Source organism: Schistocerca americana, chromosome 3 (genome assembly GCF_021461395.2).
Source record: "Schistocerca americana isolate TAMUIC-IGC-003095 chromosome 3, iqSchAmer2.1, whole genome shotgun sequence".
Lineage (NCBI taxonomy): Eukaryota > Metazoa > Arthropoda > Insecta > Orthoptera > Acrididae > Schistocerca > Schistocerca americana.
The window spans coordinates 919,252,972-919,278,312 of record NC_060121.1 but is presented as its reverse complement, the minus strand read 5'-3'; the positions used below and the strand labels follow the sequence as shown (position 1 = coordinate 919,278,312).

General features: G+C 45.1%; 1 protein-coding gene across 1 annotated transcript in view; it reads right to left on the bottom strand.

Annotated features, from left to right (window-relative positions):
* The window catches only part of LOC124606532 (frizzled-5-like), a 1,074,024-nt gene that overhangs the window by 767,191 nt on the left and 281,492 nt on the right, over positions 1–25,341 (bottom strand). The window contains exon 3 of the mRNA XM_047138517.1: positions 9,676–9,706. Coding sequence (XP_046994473.1) covers positions 9,676–9,706 — 31 coding nt within the window. The remainder of the gene's footprint in view (positions 1–9,675; positions 9,707–25,341) is intronic.

The window sequence follows — 25,341 nt, the reverse complement described above, 5'->3', positions numbered from 1 at the left end:
CTCTACCCAGCAGAGACCATCGAGGACTCTCTTCTCTTCCTAGAAATGTTGAGGAGCGAGGTGCCACGATTATGAGTACCAAGGCTTGTAGGAATTTAGGGATATGGAATACCAGATATTCAACTTACGAGGCATGTGCCCAAAATAGCTTGACTGAATGTGGTGCCCCTTAGTTGAGATACAGCGTCACGCGTTGGTGGGAGGAGGAGTGACTTGAAGTGATGGACAGTATATCTGCGACAGGTAAAAATCAACTGCTCGGCCGTGGCGTAGCTCCTTCCGGTCGCTGAGGCGAGATGAAGTCATTCTCACCCAACTACAGACAGGTTACAGTCTGACGACACACTGCGAGTGGACAGTCCAACAGGCGGGGTCCTAGTCTATCGATATCAGTTCACCACATTTCAGTTGACTGTACTCCGTATTCAGACAAGAACAAAAAACGAAATTTTTTGTGTAGGGAGGTTTCACTGATTTTCGATTGATAACTGTCTCCTCTTCGAAGTCTAATCCCCTTTCAGGACAGTGCCAGTGAGTGATGAGTTTTTCCACATTGTAGATCAGACAACCGTTTCTGTAGCTAGGTGTCAATCACACCATAAAGTTAACTTCAGCTCTGGAGAGGGCTGTCATTTGGCAAAGTACACTGCCGGAACTAAATTAGTACACCCTTTTAGAGGTTTCCAATTCGCTAAGGATTTATTGTTGCAACAGCGCATATGGAGCACATGAGATGATTACATTTACAGATCAATAGCACAAGCGATTCTGAGGTACCAGGTATCGAGCCATGCTGAAACACCCATTGATTGATTGATTGATTGATTTTAACAGGGGAGCTAAAACAGCTTAGGTCTGACCCACCACTGCCCGCACCGAAACTAGGTTTATTGTCCGGTGTCGCTCCCAGTATATCTAGTAAAGCCAACCAGTCCCCTTAAATAGTGCAAGGAGTCCATCTACCAGTTTTTTGTTAGACAAAATTTCTTCAGGTCTAGTTGTCCCGAAGATTCTGTATCTTTTACTCTCCAATGCCATGCATTTGAAGATTAGGTGTGATGCAGTTTCTTCAGCCTCATCACAGATCCTACATCTAGGGTTCTCTTCCGTTATACCCATTGTGTGTAGGTGTTTTCTGAAATTCCCATGACCGGTCATCAGTCCAGTCATGAGCTTGATCTCTTTGCTGTTCAATCCCAGGATTACAGAGCTTCTTTTAAAACATGGCTTGGGCATCATTACCTTACCATGTTTTTGTTAATGGACCTTGGTCCAATATCCTACGTGCTGTTTCCTAAGCCAGTTTCGTAGTTCTAATTTGATCATAGCCTTGGTGATTGTCAGGACACGTTCCGGTCCAATAAATGGAGTTGTTGCCCCCATCCTAGCGGATCTATCGGTTTGTTCATTGCCACAGATCCCTGAGTGGCCAGGGACCCACACTAGGTACACCCTATTGCTTCCCCCTAGCTCCACCAGAGCCCTGTGGCAATCTGCAACAATCTTAGATCTTGTTGCAGGAGCTGCCAATGATTTCAGGACTGTCTGAATAGATGTAGGTGCTATGGTCATTGTAGCACCTACGCACATTCTAATCCACACATGCTCTGATTGCAGTAATTTCATTTTGGGATACAGAGGCCAGTTTCCCTAGAGAGATGATGCTCTCCAGTCTTGGCTGAACTCCGTACACCCCTGCCCCAACGCCTTGGTCTATTTTCGACCCACCCATACGATGTCCCCCGTACGGTGTCGAACTGTTTTCTCCCACTGCTCACTTTTCCAATTATTACGTTGTAAGGCTTGTCGAAGCAGTTGGGAGTTATTATATAGTCGGCAGGCATTTCCCCAGCCATTCCTATATTTACCTCACTCACTATGTTAGTGTGTGATTCTGGATATCCGAATGAGACCCAGTTTTTGCCAGTTTTAAGTCTGTGTGCCCCAGCTGCTGCCTCCATCTTGACCCAAAGGTGAAGTGGAGGCATATCCAGCATGGCTTCCATCCCAGCGGCCGGTGTGCTGCTAATTCCACCCATCATGGCTAAGCAAGCCAATCTCTACACCTTAGCAAGCTCCTTGGCAGCAACCCGCTCTTCTACCTTCTTCCAACACACTACGGCCACATAGGAAATCCTAGGTCTAACCACTGTGGTGTATATCCACAAGCCCTCCTAGAGCTCACTAGAGTACTTTTAGCGTTTCATCCAAGGTTACCCCTAGATATTTCACTATCCCCTTCACAGGTAGAGTTTCATCGAAGAGCTTTAGATTCCAACTTGCATGCTGAATATGTCTCTTCGTAAATGGCACCACAACAGTCTTCTTAGGATTAACTCTGAGATCCTGTTTAATGCACAATGTCCAACCCTTCGTGTGCCAGGTACCAGGTATCGAACCATGCTGAAACACCAATATTAGTACATGGTATAGACTAAACAGGTGGCACTGCCGGCGCTGACGCTGATATCTTGTCGATCGGACAGATGGCGAATACTGTCCTGGGATACGTTATGCCACGCCTGTTCGTTCAGTTCACGTAGTTCTGTAAGAGTTGTTGGTTCACGAGTCGCGCGAGTCACTTCTCGTCCCATCGTATCCCACACGTGCTCTACTGGAGACAAGTCCGTAGATCGCTTGTTTTGTTTTGCTTTAGGGCGCAAAAAACAGCTGTGGTCGTACGCGCCCAAGTCAAAACTACAGAACACGAACACAGAGTGGAGTTAAAGGACTATGCGTCAGTCCCAATGGACATAATAGGAGACAACTAAAAACAGGCACGTGGGAAAAGTGCTAAAAAACACCATACAATAATGGAGACCCAAAACTAAAAATTATATGGCCTTCACCATATGCTTTGGCGGATAAAAAGTAAACGCGGTGGACAGCCCGCGCGTCATTCGGTAAAACGGCTGATAAATCCGGCGGCAAACCCAAGCTGGAACATAAATGGTTAAAAAAGGGCATTCCAGCAGGAAATGGCAGACAGTTATAATTTGTGCGCAATGTGGACAACGTGGTGGGGTAGCGCCACTGAGCAAATGACGACGGCTAAAAAGGCAGTGCCCAACAAGCAGCCGAGTTAAAATAATCTCCTCCCGGCGGCAGGGCCGAGAGGAAGTCGTCCAAGGTGCCGGGAGAGGCTTAATAAGCCGAAGCTTATTCCCGTGGAGGAAGGACCATTGGCGATGCCAAAGGGACACCACCTCCTGACGGACGGCAACGCAGAGATCATCGGAGGGAATGTAGGTACTCGCGGGCTGCGGTACGAGGAATGCAGCCCTGGCAGCAGCGTCAGCAGCCTCGTTGCCTGGCAGACAAACGTGACCAGGGACCCACAGAAACATGACACTGGCTCCACCAACAGTGAGCAAGTGACAGTTTTCCTGGACCCGCTGCACTAAAGGATGGGCGGTGTACAGTACAAATAGACTTTGAAGAGCAATGAGAGAGTCTGAGCAGAGGACACCATTGGAAAGGCTGTGTCGCCGGATGTACTCCTTGGCCTGATACAAAGCGAAGAGCTCGGCTGTGCCAGAAGCCGATATCAAAAGACACGGGTGCCAATGACGAAGGCGCACCCGGCCCCATTGTCGAGAGCCATCAGTGTATACAAAGGTACTATCGCGAAGTTCAATGCGGAGGTCGTGAAACTGGAGGCGGTAGACAGAGGCTGGAGTAGTGTCCTTAGGAAGCGAATGAAGGCCAAGTTTAACATAGGCCGCTTCACGAAGCCGAGGTGGTGAAGGGTTCACACACACTGGGAAAGTTGCAGGCAGTGTGAAGTTAAGCTGCCGTAGTAAGTGGCGAAAGCGGACTTCAGGACATAACAGAGGAGAGGGAAGAGCACCATACTGACGATCAAAGGAATCATTAAAGAAGGAGGCGTATCGAGTGGCCATGGATGGCACACAAACGGAATGCATACCTGCTCAGGAGAAAGTCACGGCGGTAGGACAGTGGTAGTTCGGCGGCTTTAGCATACAGACTCTCAACCGGGCTTGTGTAAAAGGCGCCTGTGGCCAAACGGATGCCACGACGGTGGACAGTGTGGGGCGGCGTAAGAGGGATGGGCGTGCAGACGCATAAACAAAGCACCTATACTCGAGTTTCGAACGGACAAGGGACAGGTACAAATGGAGGAGGGTTCGATCGGCACCCCAGGAAGAACCAGTGAGGACATGTAGGAGACTGAGGGACCGCGTACAGCGAACTGCCAGATAAGACACATGGGAGGATAAAGAGTGTTTGCTACCGGGGGAAAAAAACAAAAAGCGCCTAGCACGTACAGAACGCTGGTTAGCGTCCCCTCCAGAAACACCAAAGGTGAACGAGAGTTATAGCTTCCGCGCCACAGACTATAAGACCTGGCCTGTGGTCCAGTGTGTCTTCGACGAATGAGCTCTACGAAACAGCGTTCACCCGATCTACGCCACACGCGCAAACGACCATGACTTGCGCGTGGACAGAATCTTCTTTCCTCTCCGAAGACCACGGCGCGCCATTCCATCTTCCACGTGACCCTCTGACGTTACCAGTCAAGTTGTGGCGGGAGTGGAAGACGGGCTAGTCATACGCTTGCCAGTAGTCACGCTGCTGACAACCGTTTCGCTACAGTTCGTGTTGACACGTCTGGGTTCACAGGCCCCCTTATCTGTGCTGTGACAGCTGTACGTTCTGTCTACGCTACCCTTACTTTACGACGGTCCCGGCGGGCGTCTGTGCTGCCTGCACGTCGAGAACTTGGGCTACGGATGAGAGGATATTCACACGGCCACTAACACCAGCATCGTCGAACAACTGAGGGAGCACGTCCGACTTGTGTGGAAATTATCTGAAAGGACTATCCCGCCACTCTGAAGGCCACAATTTTAACCCTTTCAAACTCGCTCATTTGGCGGCAGGAAGCACTAGGTGAGGCTCTGCGGCATGGTTGCCTGCTTGCTTCACACGTGTGCACCACACTGGGCGTTCTAGCTGTGGTCATTCTCTATTATAGGGTAGAGGTCTGTTGGCGGACGACGTTGGAACCATTATCAGTACATCTACTGTCCCCCAGCTGGCATATGCCGTCATCGCATCAAAATCGACGTCGTCTTTCCAAGTGTACTAATAGTTTTTTTCGGCAGGGTACATAGTTCCTTTCTGTCTTCTGCCGGACACGTTTCTTCACGTCTTTCTTCTCACCATCGAATATTTGTTTTATTTACAGCCTTCAATATATATTTCAATTGTTTCGTTAATGGTATTATTATTATTTCTTTCCTTTCTCAGACATTATGTCTGGTTAAAAATGGAAAGTGACGCGGACCTTGATCAAGCGTGACTTCCTTTTAACTGTACGGTATATGTTACATTGCATTTAGGAACTTTCGGGTAATTGAACATGTATCAATAATTACAGATTTCTGTAATTGTATATATACGTTTGGGTGTAGCTGTATTGCGTTAATGTACTGGTGGATATTGTGTGGTATGACTCCTGTACTTATTATTATTATTATTATTGTTACTACTGTTAAAACCCCAAACTTCCTGGAAGATTAAGCCCATGTGTTGGACGGTACTGGAACCCGTGAACTTTGCTTTTGTGGCCAGTGCGCTTATGGATTATGATTATTATTATTATTATTATTTGAAAGTACTTACGAGCTATGAAAATTCCTTTCTGCTAACTTAATATATTGACAAACTAATCTGCTTCTATATAGGTCGCTCTATCTAATAATGTTCATAAGTCTTAAATCTTTTTCTATACCATCTAAAAATCTCAATCTCGGCCACGACTGGAGGTCATCTCCTTCCTAGATATTCTTCTACTATAATCTTAATACACTCCTGGAAATTGAAATAAGAACACCGTGAATTCATTGTCCCAGGAAGGAGAAACTTTATTGACACATTCCTGGGGTCAGATACATCACATGATCACACTGACAGAACCACAGGCACATAGACACAGGCAACAGAGCATCCACAATGTCGGCACTAGTACAGTGTACATCCACCTTTCGCAGCAATGCAGGCTGCTATTCTCCCATGGAGACGATCGTAGAGATGCTGGATGTAGTCCTGTGGAACGGCTTGCCATGCCATTTCCACCTGGCGCCTCAGTTGGACCAGCGTTCGTGCTGGACGTGCATACCGCGTGAGACGACGCTTCATCCAGTCCCAAACATGCTCAATGGGGGACAGATCCGGAGATCTTGCTGGCCAGGGTAGTTGACTTACACCTTCTAGAGCACGTTGGGTGGCACGGGATACATGCGGACGTGCATTGTCCTGTTGGAACAGCAAGTTCCCTTGCCGGTCTAGGAATGGTAGAACGATGGGTTCGATGACGGTTTGGATGTACCGTGCACTATTCAGTGTCCCCTCGACGATCACCAGTGGTGTACGGCCAGTGTAGGAGATCGCTCCCCACACCATGATGCCGGGTGTTGGCCCTGTGTGCCTCGGTCGTATGCAGTCCTGATTGTGGCGCTCACCTGCACGGCGCCAAACACGCATACGACCATCATTGGCACCAAGGCAGAAGCGACTCTCATCGCTGAAGACGACACGCCTCCATTCGTCCCTCCATTCACGCCTGTCGCGACACCACTGGAGGCGGGCTGCACGATGTTGGGGCGTGAGCGGAAGACGGCCTAACGGTGTGCGGGACCGTAGCCCAGCTTCATGGAGACGGTTGCGAATGGTCCTCGCCGATACCCCAGGAGCAACAGTGTCCCTAATTTGCTGGGAAGTGGCGGTGCGGTCCCCTACGGCACTGCGTAGGATCCTACGGTCTTGGCGTGCATCCGTGCGTCGCTGCGGTCCGGTCCCAGGTCGACGGGCACGTGCACCTTCCGCCGACCACTGGCGACAACATCGATGTACTGTGGAGACCTCACGCCCCACGTGTTGAGCAATTCGGCGGTACGTCCACCCGGCCTCCCGCATGCCCACTATACGCCCTCGCTCAAAGTCCGTCAACTGCACATACGGTTCACGTCCACGCTGTCGCGGCATGCTACCAGTGTTAAAGACTGCGATGGAGCTCCGTATGCCACGGCAAACTGGCTGACACTGACGGCGGCGGTGCACAAATGCTGCGCAGCTAGCGCCATTCGACGGCCAACACCGCGGTTCCTGGTGTGTCCGCTGTGCCGTGCGTGTGATCATTGCTTGTACAGCCCTCTCGCAGTGTCCGGAGCAAGTATGGTGGGTCTGACACACCGGTGTCAATGTGTTCTTTTTTCCATTTCAAGGAGTGTATGTATATCTCCTTGTAATCTCATCGCATCACCAATCCACTTCCTCTCCCTCTAGCTTTGCTTCAATGTGACGTTCTTTGAAGAGTGCATGTACCCAAGTTTTTTCGGCGTTCCCCACTGGTCCGCTCCTCTTTCTCAAGATTGTCCTAACGGTGTTTTCATAGCCTCTTTTTTTATTTTATTTATTTATTTATTTATTTATTTATTTTTTTTTTTTTGCAGTGTGCAAGCTTCACGTGCATGATGATGGCAGAAATGCGCAGAATGGTGTCTGGATGAAGACACAGAGCAATCTGTGTTTTGCAGACACTGGAGGAACCCAGTGAAAGCTTAATTTTGCACAAATCAGAACATGGTCAGGATAAGACATATTTCAAAACACAGGAAACACGGCATGTCTCAAAGGTGGACATTCTGGCACCCAACAAGAAGAGCCCCTCTCCTAGCGGGTAACACTACAGGAAGAAAACTCTAGTGCTGCGCTTAATAAGGAACGGGGACACTCCACTTTATTCTAATTTAGGCACATCACCAACACTACAATTTTCAACGAATGGGAGGTATAGGTCAAAATTTCCATCAGTGCTGTGTCTGCATTTCAGGGAGGGAAGATTAGCATTTAATGCCCCTTCGACGACAAGGTCATTAGCGATGGAGCACAAGTTCGGATTGGGAAAGGAAGTAGTCGTGGCCTTCTCCGAGGATATACCCCAGCGTTTCCGTCAGGCGATTCAGGGAAACCACAGAAATACCGAAAGTGGAGAATACAATGGAGATTTGAACCGCCGTCCTCCAGAATACGAGTTCAGTATCTTGAGCGCTATGCTGCCGCGCCTGGTCTGTATTTTACTGTTTAGCAAATATTTCACTGTAAGCATACAGTTATTTGTATGAAACAGAACAATCTTTTCAAACCCTGTGCTTCCTCCTAATCGATGTTCCCGCCCATTTTTTGAGCGCAGAGCAGTACATGGAGACATGTATGAGATTTGTGGAACATAACTTGCAGTTTAATTTAGCAGTCGTGTAGTAGTCGTAGTTGTAATAGAATAATTGCACACTTCACTCCCCAACGTTGATGACCCTGTGTGATAACCCTGTGTGAACAACATATTCAGTCTATCCATGTTGGATCTTGTAAACTCCGCGGCTGTTAATGATAGTTGGTGAATAACGTAACCAGCCACAAATAATTTTTAAATGAATTATTTTAGAGCCCTAACCGGTAACCAACTTCAGGTGGCTAATATTTTTCGTTACATAGAATGTTTTGATCAACAGCGTGTCGTCTGCTCCACAACACGTTCCACTAGATGGTGGTCTGTTTTTTTTTTCTCGATGTATATGTTCTTGAATTCCACCATAGGACACATACTGTAAATAAATCACTCTGACAGACTTCATAATGTTCTTAGAATGCGTGTTGAGCATCGCGCATGCGTTATACACTTGAGTGGTTTTCTTTACAATTCCTTGCTATTCTTTGCATATCTGTCTATTGATATTATCTTAGATGTGCATGAAGTTTGTAGGATGCACCTCATTACCGAGTTCAAGATGCAGATTATATATTTGCCTGTGTGATACATCTTTCCGTTGAGGAGTTTTTAACCACATTATTTCACACTTAGATTTGGCAATTTGTGCAGATTTACTATGGCTCTTAATATTAACCTTCATATAGTTAGGGACTACATTAAAAGCTAGACAGGTCGTGTTAAACTTTATAGCTTGTACTACATTCATAAAGTTCACGTCGTAGATTTTAAATGTATAAACAGTTTGGAATGCCTGGCTTGGCAATTTCAATTATATTTTATCCATTCTGGATCTTATGAATCCTGAGACATAGTAAAGAAAAACATCAAGTATATAACACATGTGTGACGCTGAACATGCATTTTAAGAATATAATGAAGTGCGCCAGAGTGATTTATTTACTGTATGTGTGCTATGATGGAATTTAAGAACATATACATCGAGCTAGAAAACCACATGGACCACAAAAAACAGGTCGCCATCGACTGTAACATACTGTGGAGCAGACGACATGCTGTTAGTCAAAACATCTATGTAACGAAAAATATTAGCCATCTGAAGATGGGCATGGTAACCCGAAACCGGTTATGGCACCAAAATAAAACATTTAAAAAGTATTTGTGGCTGGTTGCGTCATTCACCTACTATTATTCAGAGCACTTCGTACTACAAATGTCCCACAATAATTTTGACCACGTGCACGGAATCTGTTTAAGTAGCCGTGATCATACTTGTCACACAGCCACTATAACTCCTTGATAAACGTTGCACATTGGTAAGAGGCAAATTTTACGCTTTGTTATTTTTATAAGCGCTTCTATATTCGAAACGAATCAAAACTCTAGTGCGCGCATGCGTATAACGGTATACATGTACTTACACTTCTCGCTCAGATAGGATGATTTCAGGGCCTGAAAAATATAGTAGATGATGTTGTAATAACTGAAGTTTACAGATATACGTAACATGTATTCAAACAATTAACTAATGACAAATTTGTAACATCAAATGAAATAAAAGAGAAATCAACTTTGACACCGTAATGATTACTATATTCATGCAAATGCTACGTTGCAGTTTCACAGACGAGGAAATGGAGGAATTTTTACTAAAATTACTGTTGTGTCCGATATTTTAGTAATAGAATCCAGTTCGGTATTAATGAGTCACAACTAGACAGTCACGTCACGCAAATACTTGGGAGTCGACGCGAAGTCGCAACTCGTGGTATTCGACAGCGACCTCCGTCATGAGCGTGCTATTGCATTTGACTGCGGCGGCTGCTGTTTACACCGAATCGGTGTTTACGTGGCGACTCTTGCAAAGTTCACTGTGTTCTCGATTTCGGACATGGCTGGTCCCACGTGTCGGGCACGCGCAATGTGGCTGTGATCAAATGACCACATAACGCGTCTCTTAACCACCATTCCCTCGACTATCACGCCAAAGACAAGTACGAACGCTCTACTATTACGCCAACGACCAGTACAAAGTGTGACGTGACACCAGTCATTAACAAGCGGAACTACTCAATCTTCTGTTTCGATGGTAGCATTCTTTTCCGAACTCAGCTGAACGCTATCCGCGAAACCCAGTATGCAATAGATTCCAGCGTGCTGGCTGATGCACTGTTCCTCGACTCCCGAAGGGCGTTCCATACAGATCCGCACACTCGTTAATGAACAAAACAAGAGCATACAGAGTATCAGACCAGCGTTGTGATTGGACTGAAGAGCGCCAAGCAAACATAACAGAGCATGCCGTTCTTAAAGGAGAGAAATCTTCAGGCGAAAAAATAACTTCGGGCGTACCACCAAAGCAGCGTTATAGGACGTTATTTTTCACAACACATTTAGTGTTTCAGAAGGAATAATAAATATGTTACTAAGTGGTGGTATAGACTAATTCGAATAAAACATTCCAAATAAAATGTGCACAAATTTTTTTGGTCATAGAGGTAGAGCTGTTGGAAAATAACCCAAACAAACACTCACAGAAGGTGTTAAATAAATGCAAATGATAAATTTCAAAGTTGGTTTCCATAAATTCCACTTAAGACTTTGATAAACTTTCGAATTCTCATGACAACACTACGCGTAGCTTCTGTGAGGTCGTCTTGGATTATTACCCACTCTTTTACCAGCGAAACCCTGCTTCTCATCATAATCTCCGTCCAGTGTGACGGCCTCACGCCACCTTACTGGGAGGACCCGTACGCCCACGCCCACGTGGAACCGCTGTACTGATCGATGTCAGAGCCAATGTCTTGCTTCATCAATAACATCCGCACCAACCACGTGCTGCTTCCCAAGGGTGCTGTCTTCATTGGACCAAGCAGATGGAAGTCGGAGGTGTGAGATACGGGCTGTAGGATTGATGAGGAGGGACAGTCCAATGAACGTTTGAGAGCTCTTCTCGGATGCGAAGACTTGTGTGGAAAAATGGCTCTGAGCACTATGGGACTTAACATCTGAGGTCATCGATCCCCTAGAACTTAGAACTACTTAAACCTAACTAACCTAAGGACATCACACACATCCATGCCCGAGCCAGGATTAGGATCTCCGACTGTAGCGGTCACGCGGTTCCAGACTGAAGCGCCTAGAACCGCTCGGCCACATTGGCCAGCACTTGTGTGGAGACTTGAGTTGTCATGGGAAAGTAATTCGATTGGATTTTTGGCGTAGAACGCATTCAAGTCGTTTCTTCCACTTCCTGAGGGTAGCAAAATGCACTTCAGAGCTGATCGTTGCACCATGAGGGAGGACATCGAACAGAATAACAACTTCAGAGTCCGAAAAGACCACCGCCATGACTTTACTGTTGAGGATGCGATTCGAAGGAGAGGTGGTAGTGGAGCCGCTTCATGGATTGCTGTTTTGTTTCCAGTTCGAGAAGATGAGCCCATGTTTCATCGCTTGCGACGATATTTGACAAAAAATTCTGCGTGAAAACAATTACGCACAGATGGTACTTCGTTGCCCTTAATGGTCTTGTGTTAGGCGGCGAGCAAACCCAGCGGGCAGACGCCTGTGAGTGTCCCAACTGGCGGGCGGCTGTGTCAGCGCCACAAACAGTGACGTCCAGTCGTGCAGTGAGCTGTTTCATTGTGATACGTCGGTCAGCTCGAATGAGAATTTTACTTGCGAATGTCAATCGTTCTCGCGGACGTGGGGCAGCGCCTGATGATGTACGTAAAGAAAACGAACCACCAAAGCTGCATCACAAAATAAATTTATTTCAGACGTCTAGTTTCGGCGCAACACTTGCACCATCTTCAAGTCCAGTGTAAATCAAAACAATACTTCCATTCTCTGGCCCATGCATCGTAAGACCCATATAATACTAGCTGTCGCGGATTGTAACATTGCAACATCTTGTCACCACTCCAGTTCATGAAACTACAGGGGCTGAAGCGGGAATATGCCACGCTGTCGCAGAACAAATTCCGCAGTTTTTCAACCGAAACTGTCCGAAAATAAATGTGTTGCATTCATTATTGAAGTAGCCTCGTACCTATTCCTGTAGCCAAAGGAAACTGTTCCAGTAAAAGCTCAATGTTCCTTTTCCAGCACGTCTAGTTAACGGAGTCTGTAAGACGATGGGGGTAATACAACCGGCCCAAGCAACTGATTGTCCGTCATACCATTCTCGAAAACATGTATCCAAAAAGCCATGTGGGTTTCTGGGGAAAACCGATGTGTTCCAAGAGTGCCGTTGATACTTTTATTCTTGGCAGTGATGAGGTGGTTCACGTTGGCGCGAGTGCTCATCAGTGAACGGCATTACTCGGGTATTTGCAATTATCCAACAACAAAATTCCAATTGCCTACTTTCATCTCTTTCTTGAAGGTGTTTAAATCTCTGTAAATGATAAGAACATACGCGGTGGGCGACACATTTTTGTATGTGGAACACAGGTGTTGAAATTCTGCGTTTGCTTGTTGAAGGACTACGTCTCACCAGCTGAATGTCTTCTACTTCATCCACGCTGATCATCTGCACGTTCAGGTGACGTATGACTGTCTGTCGCTGCATCAGTTCCACAAAGTTTGGTGATAACACGAGCAGACACTCTTACGCAAAGTATTCTGCGGTCAGAAAATCGTCTACCGTATTCTCTACAAGCAACGGCAATTTCTGTTACAAAAACGTACATAAATATCATACCGGTATACTCGGCATTTGTAAATAAGTGTGGAATGCTCAAACAATACAGTAGATTTGCCCAACAAATCACAGTCACAGTTGCAAAATTCATTAATGCAAACTCAAGGGCAACTCCACAACTTCAACATAAAACCAAAAAGATGATAAACAAATCTACAGCAACAGGGGTACCAACAAACGGATTGAAAACTTACCGCCGGCCGCTGCGGTCGAGCGAATCTAGGCGCTTCAGTCCGGAACCGCGCTGCTGCTACGGTCGCAGGTTCGAATCCTGCCTCGGGCATGGATGCTTGTGATGTCCTTAGGTTAGTTAGGTTTAAGTAGTTCTAAGTATAGGGGACTGATGACCTCAGATGTTAAGTCCCATAGTGCATCAAGCCATTTGAATTTTTTGAAAACTTATCTCCATAAACATATGTATCTCAGGAACCGACAAAACTGGACGTACGTTATGCGGAATGTTGTATTCGAGTTTGTCTGTGCGCTACCACCTCTTACTAGAATCCACAGGAAGTGCAGACCACTAAAGAATCAGGCTGCTTGTAAAACCCTCGTTCTACCGACATTTGAGTACTGCTTATTAGTCTTGGGCCCGTACGATAGAGGAAGCAGGCAAGAAACAAAGAAGATGTGCGCGCTTCATCACAAATTTGTTTAGCAACCACGAAAGCGACTCGGAGATGCTGGGATGGCAGACCCCATAATCAGAGCACTGTGCATCACGGTGGGATTTACTATTAAAACTGCAAAAGCGTACGTTTTATAAGAGTTAGCTAATACATTGCTTCCCCCTACACATGTCTTGCACAGTCACCGTTGAGGTAAAATTACAGAGATTCGAAATCACAATCATACTTATTAACAATCATTCTCTCCGTGCACCATTCGCGAATGGAATAGTAACGTTAGGAAGTAACAGTAGTGCTATAAGTACCCTCCGCTACACACATAAGGTGACTCTCGGAATATAGGCGTAGATGTAGGTATTGTTGCGCGACCGTGTTAACCAAAATTTCCGGTAACTTATGTAAAACCAGTAAGAGAAAGTCACATTAAATCGGCATAAATTAATCTACACCGGATAACGAAATACAGTCATGTAACAAAAGTCTACAACTACATTTATACTCTGCAAGCCACCCAAGGGGTGCCACTGTCATTACCTCGCTTTCCTGTTCCAGTCGCGTATGGTTCGCGGGAAGAACGACTGCCGGAAAGCCTCCGTGCGCGCTTGAATTCTCCAATTTTACATTCGTGATCTCCTCGGGAGGTATAAGCAGGGGGAAGCAATATATTCGATACCTCATCCAGAAACGCACCCTCTCGAAACCTGGACAGCAAGCTACACCGCGATGCAGAGCGCCTCTCTTGCAGAGTCTGCCACTTGAGTTTGCTAAACATCTCCGTAACGCTATCACGCTTACCAAATAACCCTGTGACGAAACGCGCCGCTCTTCTTTGGATCTTCTCTATCTCCTCCGTCAACCCGACCTGGTACGGATTCCACACTGATGAACAATACTCAAGTATAGGTCGAAAGAGTGTTTTGTAAGCCACCTCCATTGTTGATGGACTACATTTTCTAAGGACTCTCCCAATGAATGTCAATCTGGCACCCGCCTTACCAACAATTAATTTTATATGATCATTCCACTTCAAATCGTTCCGTACGCATACTCCCAGATATTTTACAGAAGAAACTGCTACAAGTGTTTGTTCCGCTATGATATAATCATACAATAAAGTATCCTTCTTTCTTTATATTCGCAATACATTACATTTGTCTATGTTAAGGGTCAGTTGCCACTCCCTGCAGCAAGTGCCTATCCGCTTCTGCATTTCGCTGCAATTTTCTAATGCTACAACTTCTCTGTATACCACAGCATCATCCGCGAAAAGCCGCATGGAACTTCCGACACTATCTACTAGGTCATTTATATATATTGTGAAAAGCAATGGTCCCATAACACTCCCCTGTGGCACGCCACAGGTCACTTTAACGTCTGTAGACGTCTCTCCATTGAGAACAACATGCTGTGTTCTGTTTGCTAAAAACTCTTCAATCCAGCCACACAGCTGGTCTGATATTGCGTAGGCTCTTACTTTGTTTATCAGGCGACAAAAAATGGTTCAAATGGCTCTGAGCACTATGGGACTTAAGTTCTATGGTCATCAGTCCCCTAGAACATAGAACTACTTAAACCTAACTAACCTAAGGACATCACACAACACCCAGTCATCACGAGGCAGAGAAAATCCCTGACCCCGCCGGGAGTCGAACCCGGGCGTGGGAACCGAGAACGCTACCGCACTACCACGAGCTGCGGACTCAGGCGACAGTGCGTAACTGTATCGAACGCCTTCCGGAAGTCGAGGAAAATGGCATCTACCTGGAAGCCTGTATCTAATAGTTTGTGGGTCTCACGAACAAATAAAGCGAGTTGGGTCTCACACGATCGCTGTTTCCGGAATCAGAGATATAGGCCTATAGTTTTGCGCATCTGCTCGACGACCCTTCTTGAAAAGTTGAACTAGCTGTGCTCTTTCCCAATCATTTGTAATCTTCCGTTCCTCTAGAGACTTGGGGTACACGGCTGTTAGAAGGGGGGCAAGTTCTTTCGCGATACCTCTTAGAAATATCGTGTCGGACTTCCTTCTGCCCGGCGTAGTGCAGCAGCTGACGTGGTATGGACTCAACAAGTCGTTAGAGGCCCTTCTAGGAAATATTGAGCCATGCTGCCTCTATAGCCGTCCATCACTGCGAAAGTGTTGCCGGTGCAAGATTTTGTACACAATGTGACCTCTCGATTACGTCCCATAAATATTCGATGGGATTCATGTCAGGCGATCTGAGTGGCCAAATCATACCCTCGAAATGTACAGAATGTTCTTCAAATCAGTCGCAAACAACTGTGGCCCGGTGACATGTCACATTGTATGCATAAAAATTCCATCCTTTTTTGACTGCAAATGGTCTCCGAGAAGCCGAACATAATCATTTCCTGTCAATGATCGGTTCAGTTGGACCAGAGGATCCAGTCCACTCCGTGTAAATACAGCCCACACAGTTATGGAGCCACCACCGGCTTGCACAGTCCCTTGTTGACAATTTGGGTCCATGGCTTTGTGAGGTCTGCACTACACCCGAACCTTAACTGAAATCGGGATTAGTCTGATCAATTCACGGTTTTCCAGCCATCTAGAGTCCAATCGATATGGTCACGAGCCCAGGAGAGGCGGTGCAGGCGACGTCGTGCTGTTAGCAAAGGCACTCGCGACGGTCGTCTGCTCTCAAAGACCATTCGTACCCAATTTCGCCGCATTGTGCAAACGCATTCGTTCGTCTTACGTCCGATATTGATTTCTGCGGTTATTTCAAACAATGCTGTGTGTCTGTTAGCACTGACAACTCTACACCAACGCCATTGTTCTCGATCGTTAAGCCGCGCGGTCAGAGTGCAACGTCCCCTTAGAAAAATTATATACGTGACTGTGCTTAAACTGACACACAATGTTTTTAGCGCAACGCAATCTGACTTTCAAAAATCCCTACAAAAAAATGGCCCTGACTAACATTAACCTATACGTTTCACAAATCGCTTACCTCACAAAAATCTTCGTTACTCGAACTACTGCAATACAGCGAGCGCCACTACTGCCAGCTAAATAAAAGATTCAAACTACGGAAGGCACTAACTACTGATAGGGATAGTTAGCAAATGAAAGATTTTAATAGAGAACAATCAATGTATTTATCTTAATATCATCAAAAGTCATAATATATAAGCAGTTCATGACATCCAGTCTTACAAATTTCAAAACTCCGCCATCTCTCTCCCCACATCCATCACTGCTGGCGGCTCACCTCGAACTGCCCACCGCTACGCGCTGTTCACATCCGGCTGCCCAACACTACAATAGCCAACAACAATGCAAACCAGCCACAGACTGCACACAGCACAGCCAGTGATTTTCATACAGAGCGCAACGTGGCGTTACCAATATAAAAACCTAAACAGCCTACTTACAAGAGGTTCGAGTCCTCAGTCAGGTGTGTGTGTGTGTGTGTGTGTGTCTGTGTGTGTGTGTGTGTGTTGTCCTTAACGTAAGTTAGAGTTATATGAAGTAGTGTATAGGCATAGGGACCGATGACCTCAGCAGTTTGGTCTCATAAGAACGTACCACAAATTTCCAATTTTTTCGATCGTTAAGTGAAGGCCGCCTGCCAGTGCGTTGTCCATGGTGAGAAGTAATGCCTGAAATTTGCTGTTCTCGGCAATATTGAATTCCCTATCGATTTTCAATATGGTATTTCCCATGCAAGCTACAGCTAAGATTTCGTATTCAAAATCTGTTAATTCCGTCATGCGGCCATAATCGCGTGGGAATCCTTTCCACATGAATCACCTGACAAGGGAACCTCCCCATCGTACCCCCCTCAGATTTAGTTATAAATTGACGCAGTGGATAGGCCTTGAAAAACTGAACACAGATCAATCGAGAAAACAGGAAGAAGTTGTGTGGAACTATGAAAAAATAAGCAAAATATACAAACTGAGTAGTCCATGTGCAAGATATGCAACATTAGGGACAATGTAAGTTGAGGAGCGCCGTGGTACCGTGGTTAGAGTGAGCAACTGCGGAACGAGAGGTCTTTGGTTCGAGTCCTCCCTCAAGCGAAAATTTTACTTTCTTTATTTTCTCAAAGTTACGATCTGACCATTCATTGACGTCTCTGTTCACTGTAATAAGTTTAGTGTCTGTGTTTTGCGACCGCACCGCAAAACCGTGCGATTAGTAGACGAAAGGACGTGCCTCTCCAATGGGAACCGAAAACATTTGATCGCAAGTTCATGGGTCAACCGATTCCTCCACAGGACAACACGTCCGATATATTCTATACGACACTGGTGACGGCATGTGCGTCACATGACAGGAATATGTCGTCGACCCACCTAACTTGTACACTTGGCGAATGGGTAAAAAGATTCTTCTACCTTGCCCGATTTAGGTTTTCTTGTGGATGTGATAATCACTCCCAAAAAAGTGATGAAAACACAAGAGTTTGTCACATAAACTGCAACAAATGAATGCAACAGTTTCACAGTCGCACAGTTTTCCCTGTGCTCTGTCAAAACATATGTTTTTTACGTTGATGTTGCCTATGTTGCGCGTGGACTACTCAGTTTGTATATTTTGCTTATTTTTTCATCGTTCCACACAACTTCTTCCTGTTTTCTCGATTGATCTGTGTTCAGTTCTTCATGGCCTATCCCTGTGCCACCTTATAACTAAATCTGAGAGGGGTGCGATGGGGAGGTTCGCTTGTGAGTACAAATGAGAGGTCCGCTGATGTACTTTCTTTTTGTACCTTCTGTACGCTATACTACCGCGATCTATAAATGTGCATATCGCTATCCCATGACTCTTGCCACCCCAGTTTATGAATTGTTACTAGTGATTGCCAACAAATGACTCCGTAGATTTTAGTTTGCTATGCTAAACTGCATGCGAGACTAATAAGAAGCCGCTGTGGAAGCAGGCTGAACTCTACTGAGCACGACGGAGGCTGCGGACCATAAAACCCCAGGGCGACCATCCCCAGTGCCTTTCGCAGAATCGCCGCTCACCTCCCTTTGTGATGAGAAATGCGAGGCAAGTAAAACTGACCAGAGCTGTGTTTTATTGAGCAGCAATATGAAAGTAAAGCGGCACTGGCGCCGAGCATCTGGAGTCAGATAATATAGAATATGTCACCGGGAAGGACCAAAAGTATTTGTTTCTAACAAACCCTGTTCATAGGGTGCACGCCGCACAACGGCCGGAGGCCTTGAAGAACTGCTATTCTCAAGGGAAACAGTGGGAAGTCAACCTTTGCCGAAAAACACGAGCTGTTAAGATAGCACCTTAGAAAGTAGAACGGGAACTGCAAGTTGAGACTTCTACGTAGTACGAGAGACGTCAAAATCTGGCCAGGAGACGCCAAATTGATCATTTAAATAAACGTAAGGACTGCCCCTACTGATTCATATAAATAATTTAGGAGTGAGAGTAGAGCGTGCGACTGCGCTTACAGAGAGAAAATCGTATTGGCCAGCGCACAGCGCACGGAGAGGGAAGGAGAGAGAGAGAGAGAGAGAGAGAGAGAGAGAGAAAATCGTACACAAGCTGAAAATCGGGTACAGAAGGGAGGCGAACGTCGTGTAAGACACCATCTTACTGGTTGGCACCCGCAATAATTAACATTCAGCCGATCAAAATTACGCAATGCCGAGAAACAGAGAGCTCAAAAGTTTTCCTTGTCTGAAGTACTCCGCAGATAATCACATCATCTCCCCACTTTTGTGCTTGCAGATTTTCACTTCCAGGCGTCCTCAAAACTCCTGCTCGTTTTGGACAAGAGACTCTTACCAGGCTGACTTGAACTTAGGACGCAAGCAGAGACGAGTTTTTAGATCCGAGCCAATAACTGGTTTTGCGGCCACTTCAGCCGCCACATGCAGATTCTAAATATGGTGAGGTGTAGCAACAACACCGAAACAACCTGTAGTGAAAGACGAAGTTTTTTTAAATTATGTTCAATGGTTCCAGTCTTCATTTCAAAAACTTGTTTGCAATCACGGTACGACCTCTTTAGATGTAATTTTTTTGTTCAGATGCGCATTAACTTTGAGCTACTATTCCAGATTCATATCCAAGTTTGCCAAGGCATTAGTTTATTGATTTCAGTTATTGTTAAATTCGGTACTTTTGGAATTTGATAACTTGCCAAAAGTAAACTGAGTTCACTGAGATCATTGTTTGAGTTAGCAGTCAAATGATTTCTTCAGTCATTAATTTGATAACTGGTGATTTACTTGTATCATATATTATAGGGCCAAACTAACTCACAATTAAAGTATCCAGTTAAGGAAACTCCACCCACTCGATAGGCACGACTACACATGGATAAACTTACAACCTGCAGCTTAATTGCTCGTGAGTGCAATATTGTGCCATTTTGATCTCTGCTCAAAAATATTTAAGGACACAATGTTGTTTGGTATTCTGTGTGAAAACAGGTGCTCTGCAGAAAAAGACGTTCATGGAATCATCAGGTACATACACGGTCTGCAAGCCGTTGTACCATGCGTGGTGATATAGAATCGTTTGAGAAGCGTCGCGCACTCTTCTTGTAATATTGGTGCCCTAAATTTACTGCCGTGGTAATTCGCGTTGACAACATCGTTATTCTGCCAAAGATTTCTTGAGCACCTCTTCCACAGTTTCGAGCAGGTTATGCTGACCTCTTACTGTCCTGGCAGTTAGGTTTCTGGAGTCAAGCCTAATTGATAAGATGGTTGGTTGGTTTGTGGGTTTAAGGGACCAGACAAATTGATAAGAGCTTCACACGCTGGCCGCACAGTAGAGTCTTGTGTGTGATTTTCTTTACAGATGCACTGGACACTCTGACAACACTTTCAACAAATATAATTCTTCTATTTGCCTTCATTACTATTGATGTTACACATTCATCACAATTCATATTGGTTACCCCCAAGTATTTACATGGTGTAGGGTACTCCAAATGTTTACTGCAAATTTTTTAATTGTTGACTTCTATCTCTTTGTTATGGGAATATTTTACATTAATCAATTTTTAAACAGATCTACCGTTCGTTATAAAAACTGAAATTTTTGTCAATGTGTTTCTGCTTTCTATATGATTGTCCAACTACAACACATTCCCAACATTGTCAGCAAACGATCTTAAAGTGGTGCTGAAAGCTATCAAATATATCGCTTTGCATATTGAGAGCATAGTGGTTCTATGACGCTTACTTGGAGCATGCCAGAAGGTAGGTGAATAAGAACAAAGAAACACGAACAAAAGCACTGAAAGAATATATGTAGGCAGCACACCATCTAGGACAGCAAAGAGCCAAGACAAAGAAAATGTGATGCTGACACACAAAAGAGCGTGACATCCGAAGGATACAAGTAAGTTGCCATAAAGCATCGTGAAAGACGGAGGAGGATTAAGAACACAAAAAGGCAGATATTTCACAGTTACAGGCTATGATACGAGAGGCACGGAGAGGGGAGTACGCTTTACAAACTGTGGAGCGGAAGCGCCGGCGAGGGGCCCTGGTAACAATGCGGGACGTGTGAAAACCCAACAGGCGTCGCGCCGGCAGCACTTGTCGGGGATTACCCGGCCTGAGCCGTGACGTCACGCTATTCAGGCCCGCCACCCCGCTAGCGGCCGCGCGGCGCGATTTCGCAGCCCACGAGTTTTATCCTCATCAGCGGCAGCCACTCTCCTACCGGCTGGAGTAGCTGGCTCTCACACAGAACCACGCTTACTTCCGTTTCGTTTCTTACACACACACACACACACACACACACACACACACACTGCGGCCAACAGTCTCTGAGCAGAGCTCTGACAGCGCACTCTGTGACGTCCATTCGATGAGGTTTCAAGCTAATCAGCAGGCACTGGTGTTCTCACTAATTAGGAAGTTTGTGAGACAAGGGCTCCTGCAGTCGAATGACGTCTGACTGGAAAAACAGGGCAGTTCATTTTGTGTATTAAAAGGATCAAAGAACGAATATACAGATAATGTCGCTAATGTCCATATGTTGCAGGACCAACGGGCACATTCTAAACTCGAAAAATATTGACGATCCTGAAGAAAACGAAGATTCGTTCAGAGAAATAGCGCTGATTTAATAAGAACCACACATATGGAGCACGATATCTTTCAAATAGGAGACGCAGATGAACATACAGGTTCCGTCTTCCCATAATTCCGAAAGGCGGTCTTATCAAAGATGTATGGAGTATCTCCGCAGATGTGCGATTTGACTAATAGAATCAGGTACGCTATAATGAACAAATGAGTGTTCAATGGAGACGAGAATAACAATGGGTCTGCCTGAAGGAAGCATAACAGTATCAATAATGTTCACAATACACATAAATGACTTGGCAGATAAGGTGAGCAGCACTGTCTCATTGTTCGGCATTGGTGTTGTTGTCAGCAGGGAAGTATCGCCGTTGGACGATCGTGAGGAAATAAAGCAGACATAGAAAAGAATTCTACTTGGTGTAACGAGTGACAACTCTGTTTAAATTCTATAAACGTTACATACTGCCCATAATAAAGGGAAAGAGCTAGATCATATCTGATTACGAGGTTCTGGTGAACGTCTTAAAGGTGTTACACTATTTATATGTTTAGGGGTAGTACTATGGAGCGATATGAAATGGAAAGAACATCTAAAGCCAGTAATTGGAAAACAAATGGAAGACAGATTCTGGGGAAGCGCAGTTCGTCTTAAAATGGAATAGTATTCAAGAAGCTATTATGACCATTTCTGGAGCATGGGACCATTTTAGATTTCTTATAAAGTAGACCTAGCAGCAGAAATCGAAAGAATTCAGATATGTGCTTCTAAGTTCCAAACAGGTCGGTATAGCGCTATAGTCCATACGTAAATGTGACAAAGGTTTTCTGAAAATTTAAATGGAAAAGCGACGTCGTTCTCTTGAAGGTGTACGAAGTCAAATCTGGCGTCAGTTGAAAAGACTTGCAACTTGACGGTTGAACTTCTCCAGAAGAAGACTCCTGGGCATCATTTCATTTCAGTCTAGATAACCTGTATTCAACGAAGACTGCACAGTTCTGCTGCCAGCAACTTGTATCTCACTTAAGAACAAAGAAAATTAAGTGAGAGAGGTTAATTATGGTGGATACAGAGACATATAGTGCACGCATATGGAATAGGAATATATGTAGATGTACAAGTTTTTCAGTAAGACCATAGTCTGCTCTCGCCAAGTCACACTACAACCTCCACTCGATCGTGATTTGATGAAGATGATAAATGCTGAACATTCTTCTGCCTATCTAGATACTAATTTGAAAATTTCTGTAAACATGTGACGAGATTCTGAGTACAAAACCATTTCAGATTATATTCCCAAGGGCCAAGTGATGCGAAGCACTTGAACCTGAACGAGTAATATATCGGGCTATAGGCAGAGAGATACTGAATGAAATGCGTTTACATGTCAAGAGGGCAACGTGTGAAGCCATCAACGACTATTGCAGCAAATTATTATCGAAAGATGTTTCACAAAAACCGAAGAAATTCTGGGTGAATGTAAAGGCTATTAGTCCCATCAAAGTTAATGCCCGGACACTCATGGACGAGAGAGGAACTGATTTTGATGTTTAAAAAACAGATTGTTTAGCTCAGTTTCCAAATGTTCCTTCACAGATGAAAACCAGGAGTGATGCCCCATTTTAATTCCCGTAACACTACGAAGATGAGTGAAATAGATATAAGTGACATTGGCTGTTAGAAACAGCTGGTGCCGTTAAAACTGAACAAAGCTCCATTGCCCGACGGAATCCCTGTCATATTTTATACGGAATTTGAGTTTGCACCTCTTTTAACCACAATATAAGGTAGATCCCTCAAATAAAAAACTGTGCCCAGATTTGGGAGAAACCAAAGATCACATCCATCGAAAAGAGCAGCAGAGGTGATCCACAAAACAACCGTCTAACATCCTTGACATCCATTTCTTGTAGAAATTTATAACGTATCCTGAGCTTAAATATAATGCGGTAACTCGAACATAATGACCTCATCCTTGCCAGCCACCACGTATTACGAAAACATCAACTCAACTCATACTTTTGTCACACTAAATCCTGAAAGCTATGGACCAAGGCAGCTATATACCCTGAAGAGCCAAAGAAACTGCCATACCTGCTTAATATCGTATAGCCCCCCCCCCCCCCCCCCCCCGCGAGCAATCAAAAGTGCCGCAACACGACGTGACACGGACCCGACTAATGTCTGAAGTAGTGCTGCTGCAGGGAATTGACACCATGAATATTGCATGGCTGTCCATAAATCCGTAAGAGTACGAGGGGATGGAGACCTCCTCTGAACAGCACGTTGCAAGGCATCTCAGATACGCTCAATAATGTTCATGTCTGGGGAGTTTGGTGGCCAGTGGAAGTGTTTAAACTGAGAAGGGTGTTCCTGGAGCCACTCTGTAGCAATTCTGGACGTGTAGGGTGTCGTATTGTGCATGTCACCTGTGAGTCGTATCTAGACGTATCAGGGGTCCCATATCACTCCAATTTCACAAGCCCCACGCCGTTACAGAGCCTCAAATGTTCAAATATGTGTGAAATCTTATGGGACTTAACTGATAAGGTCATCAGTCCCTAAGCTTACACACTACTTAACCTAAATTATCCTAAGGACAAACACAAACACACCCATGCCCGAGGGAGGACTCGAACCTCCGCCGGGACCAGCCGCACAGTCCACGACTGCAGCGCCTTAGACGGCTCAGCTAATCGCGCGTGGCTGTAAATTAATGACCATCCAGACAATATTAACAGTGACCTCGGACTTTCTGCATATTATGCATTTACCTATTATAAAGTACTGTTTGAGAAAAGCGGTACCGATTTTTCATATCTTCACAAGATTTCAGACTGATGCAAAGATTGCGAAATTGCTTCAGTTGCTTAGAAATGTGAAATAGTCCATTTCAAATAAACGTAGTATGCTGTAACTACAATATCAGCGAGTCGTTCTTGCAATCGACCACCACGTAGAAATATCTCGGTATCACAATTTGTACGGATATGAAGTGGAGCGATCACGTAGTCCGTTGTAGGTAAAGCAGACAGCAGACAGCAGACTGCGGTTCATCGTGAGTAGGTTATACTAGGGAAATAAAATCAATCTACTAAGGAGGTTACATACAAACACTCATGTGACCCATTCTAGAAGACTGGTCACGTATGTGGGATCCGTATAAAATAGAACAGCAAATACTAAACGGATACAAAACAGAGCAGCACGATTTGTCACAGGTTTGTTTGAGCCATGGGAGCGCGTCACGAAGATACTGAAAGAACTGAACTGGCAGACACAGACCGTCCCGTGAAAGATTTAAGCGGTGGGTCCATAAATACACTGCAACCCCGTTCACACAGGGATCGCGAAGACAAGCTTAGACTAATTACACCGCGGGCAGGGGCAATCATTCTCACCGACATCCATACGTCAAAGGAATGGTGAAAAGCGCTAATAACTGATATAGTGGGATGTATCCTCTGCCATGCACTACACAGTGATTTGCGGGGTATGGATGTAGATGTAGACATATATTTGCAGCCCTAGGGATCTACGTTTAGGTATACAGAATGGCCCAAAGCTTTAGACTCATATTATAGAGAATGCAGTATATTTTAAATTAATAAACCAATGATCGAAAATAAACGTTTCAGACGCTACGAAATATTAAATAATTAACATGTATGTAAGATAACTGCTTGTAAACTGGTCACCTTCC